The sequence below is a fragment of the Apium graveolens genome, chromosome 7 (assembly GCF_009905375.1).
Source record: "Apium graveolens cultivar Ventura chromosome 7, ASM990537v1, whole genome shotgun sequence".
Classification (NCBI taxonomy): Eukaryota; Viridiplantae; Streptophyta; class Magnoliopsida; order Apiales; family Apiaceae; genus Apium; species Apium graveolens.
In genome coordinates, this window is record NC_133653.1 from 45,834,207 (window position 1) to 45,838,208 (window position 4,002).

The following is a 4,002-nucleotide window of genomic DNA, read 5'->3' on the forward strand; positions in this document are numbered from 1 at the left end:
TATCAGCATTTGCCAGCAAGGCATAATTTTCCTCACTTTTAGAATCGGAGGTGTCTGTCCAGCTTTTCTTCTTTGTGACAAGAGCCTTGCCTTTGTCACACTTCACTTTCTTGCAATCAGGAGATATGTGGCCTTTCTTACCACAGTTGTAGCATTTGACATTTGTATAATCTCCTCTGTCAGACTTTCCTCCTCTGCTTTCAGATCTTCTGAAATTCTTCTTATCAGAACTTGTGCCTTTCCTGGAAAACTTCTTTCCCATCCTGAACTTCCTGTATACAATCTTTGTGATCCCTTTCACCATAAGGGCACACAGCTTCATCATCTCCTCATCAGCATCCGTCTCAGGCAAGCTTTCAGATTCTGAGTCATCATCACTTTCAGAATTTGATGACTCAGTATCAGAGTTTATGAAGAGAGCTTTACCCTTGTCTTTCCTTGAGGTAGCTGCCTTGGGGGATTCTTCTTCAGCCTTAAGAGCAACTGTCCTTGACTTTCCACCTTTCCTCTTGCTTCTTTGTTCCATCTCAAGTTCATGAGTCTTGAGCATTCCATAAATTTCATCAAGAGTTGTTTCATCAAGATTGTAGTTGTCTCTTATTGTTGTCGCCTTCAAATTCCAGCATTCAGGAAGAGCTAACAGGAATTTAAGGTTTGAATCTTCAAGATCATACTCCTTATCAACCAGTGACAGATCATTCAAGAGTTTGACAAATCTATCATACAAATCAGTCAATGACTCATTAGCCTTTGAGTCAAAGTGTTCATACTCTTGAGTGAGTATTGTCTTCCTGTTCTTCTTAATTGTATCAGTTCCCTGACACCTTGTTTCCAGAGCATCCCATATCTCCTTTGCAGTCTTGCAGTTTATTACCCTGTTTGACATTACATTATCAATGGCACTATGCAGTAAGTGTCGTACCTTAGCATCCTTAGCAATTGATGCGATATCTTCAGCAGTGTAATCACTCTTCTCCTTTGGTACAGTTTTTGCTGCTTCACCTGCAACTGCAACAGCGAGCTTGGTTGGTTTGTGAGGTCCTTCCTTGATTCTATCAAGATATTCTGGATCTGTAGCTTCCAGAAACATGGTCATCCTCACCTTCCATATGGCATATTCAGATGGTCTCAATATGGGAACTCTGATGGTCTCATACTGACTTTGAATTTGTGTCTTTGGAGGTACTTCAGTTTTGGTGGGCTTAGTTGGAGTTTCTGTATCAGACATGATTGTGTTTGGATCTTAAACTATTTGTGTGTTAACAGACAGGCTCTGATACCACTTGTTAGGTCACACACACACTGTAGAGGGGGTGAATACAGTGTATAGTACAATCAAATCGAACTTTAATAACTCAAGTAACAGAAAACAAACTTTATTGAAACAATAAACTCTGTTACAATATGGAACTGTTACCTCTCACTGATGAACAAATATCACGAGAGCTGCTAGGGTTACAATGAATAATCTTTTCGAATATGATAACACTTATAGTGTAAACCCTATGTCTGTGTTTATATACTACACAGTTACAAGATAATCACTAATTGATATGGAATATAATTCTGCTTCCTAAAATATATCAATCAGATATCTTTTCTTCCAAGTATTCTATTCTTCATAGAATTCCTTCTTCATGCATATCTCTTCTTATGTTTGTCTCGATCTTCTTTCCTTTAATCAGCTGATGTCCTTATCTGAACGTCCTTCAGTACTTAAGTTCTGATATCCATCTTCTGATGATTATCTCCTGATAATATAAGTACTGATATCCTTAAGTCCTGACTTCCAGTAAGTACTGATTTATCCTGTTTAAGTAAGATCTGAAAACTAAACATAAATCATATTAGCCATGACATTATCAAATATATCTAACAGCATTAACTTTCCAGTATTTGTGGGATCTGATGCTTCTGTGTCTCGAAGGACTAAGTCTCCAACTTGGAAGTTTTTGACTCTAGACTTCTTACTGAAGTGCTCTCTTATTTTCTCCTTGTAATTTTCCATCATTTCTACAGCTTGGTCCCGGACCTCATCAATTAGTTCCATGTTTGTTCTGAGTCCTTCTTCATTTGCTTCTTCTTCAAAGTTTATTGCTCTATGACAAAGAGATCCCACTTGAATAGGAAACATTGCTTCTGTGCCATAAGCTAGCTTGAATGGAGTTTCCCCTGTGCTTGTCTTGGGGCTTGTCCTGTAGGACCAAAGTACGCTTGGCAGTTCTTCTGGCCACTTGCTTTTGCTCTCTTTGAGTCTTTTTTCAATACCTCGGAGCAGGATTCTGTTGGTGACTTCTACTTGGCCGTTTCCTTGGGGATATGCTACTGATGATTTTTTGTGCTTGATCCCGCGCTCTTGAAGGTAGGACTCGAATTTTGATCCGATGAATTAGGGTCCATTGTCTGATACTAGGACTCGTGGTATCCTGAACCTCAACAAAATGTTGTCCATAAACTTTATGCAGTCTTGTTGATTGATTGTTCTCATTGCTTTCGCTTCAACCCATTTGGTCATGTAGTCAATCGAGACTAAAAAGTACCTGAGATCTCCTTTGGCCCGGGGAAAGGGTCTCATGATGTCAATACCCCAGACAGCGAAGGGGATAGGTGACAGGACTGAGGAGGGTAGGACTAGGCTGATCCAGGACACATTGTTGAAGAGTTGGCATTTCTTACATTTTTTCACGAACTCCATTGCATCCTGATGAATAGTTGGCCAGTAGTAGCCTTGTCTTATAATCTTATGAGCTAGGGCCTTTGCAGACATGTGATCTCCGTATAACCCTTCATGTACTTCCGCCAAACAGTACTTTGCTTCTTCTAGGCCAATACACTTCAGGATAGGAGATGAGAAGGTCCTGCGGTAGAGTAGTCCTTCTTCGAGGAAGAACTTGGTTGCTTTTGCTTTCAGTCTTTGAGCTTTTCCTTTGTCTTCTGGGAGCTCTCCTTTCTCCAAGTAGGTGATGAAGGGAGTCATCCAGTTGTGGTTGCTTTCGATCTCCAAGACTCTTTCGGATTCAATAGATGGTTTCTGGAGTTCTTCAAAGTAAACTGAGCAGTTCAGATCTGATGAGTTCCGGACTAATTTGGATAGTATATCCGCTTCTTCATTTTTTTCTCGACATATCTGAAGGACTTGATGGTTTGGTATTGATGCTAAGTAGCTCTGAACCGGTGCTTGGTACTTCGCCAGGGTAGGGTCCTTTGCTATGTATTCTCCATTTGTTTGCTTGACCACTATCTGGGAGTCGCTGTAGATTTTTAGGTCCTGGACTCTTAGAGTCCTGGAAAGCTTTAGTCCTGAAATCAACGCCTCATATTCCACCTGATTGTTTGTTGCAGGGAATCCTAAAGATATAGCTGTTTGAATTGTGAATCCTTCAGGACTTTTGAGTATGAGTCCGGCTCCCGACCTTTCGCTTGTTGAAGAACCATCTACTTTCAAGGTCCAAGCTCCCGGGCTCGCATCTTGTTCTGGCTCCTGATCTATGTCCATTAGTTCTGGTTCTTCTTCTGGGAAGTTGCATTCGATTATGAAGTCTGCAAGTGCTTGAGCTTTGATGGTGGTCCTGGGAATGAAGCTTAAATTGAACTGGCTCAACTCCATCGCCCAACTGACGAGTCTTCCCGAGACATCCGGCTTGTGAATTATTTTCCTTAAGGGTTGATTTGTCACCACTCTGATTTCTCTTCCTTGGAAGTAGTGCCTGAGTTTTCTTGAAGTTGTGACTAAGGCAAAGGCAAACTTCTCCAAACTTGGGTATCTTGTTTCTGCGTCTTTGAGTACTTGGTTTACATAGTATACTGGTTGCTGTTTTCCATTTTCTTCCCTGATTAGGGAAGCTCCTACGGCTTGTGCTCCTGCTGACAAGTATAAGTAGAGAGGCTCTCCTAGTTGAGCTTTAGTTATGACTGGTGGCTGAGAGAGGTTGGACTTGATTTCCTCGAATGCCTTTTGGCACTCCGGGCTTCAGTTCACCTCTTTCTTGTAACTTGATCCTT

General features: G+C 41.1%; 1 protein-coding gene across 1 annotated transcript; it reads right to left on the bottom strand.

Moving 5' to 3' along the window:
- Positions 1-2,389: 2,389 nt before the first annotated feature.
- On the bottom strand, positions 2,390-3,607 carry LOC141673567 (uncharacterized). Its single transcript, XM_074480320.1, has 2 exons — positions 2,795-3,607; positions 2,390-2,701 (listed from the first exon to the last, which is right to left on the bottom strand). Exons 1-2 carry the CDS (start codon positions 3,605-3,607, stop codon positions 2,390-2,392), a joined length of 1,125 nt encoding a protein of 374 aa, XP_074336421.1.
- Between the last annotated feature and the right edge of the window lie 395 nt (positions 3,608-4,002).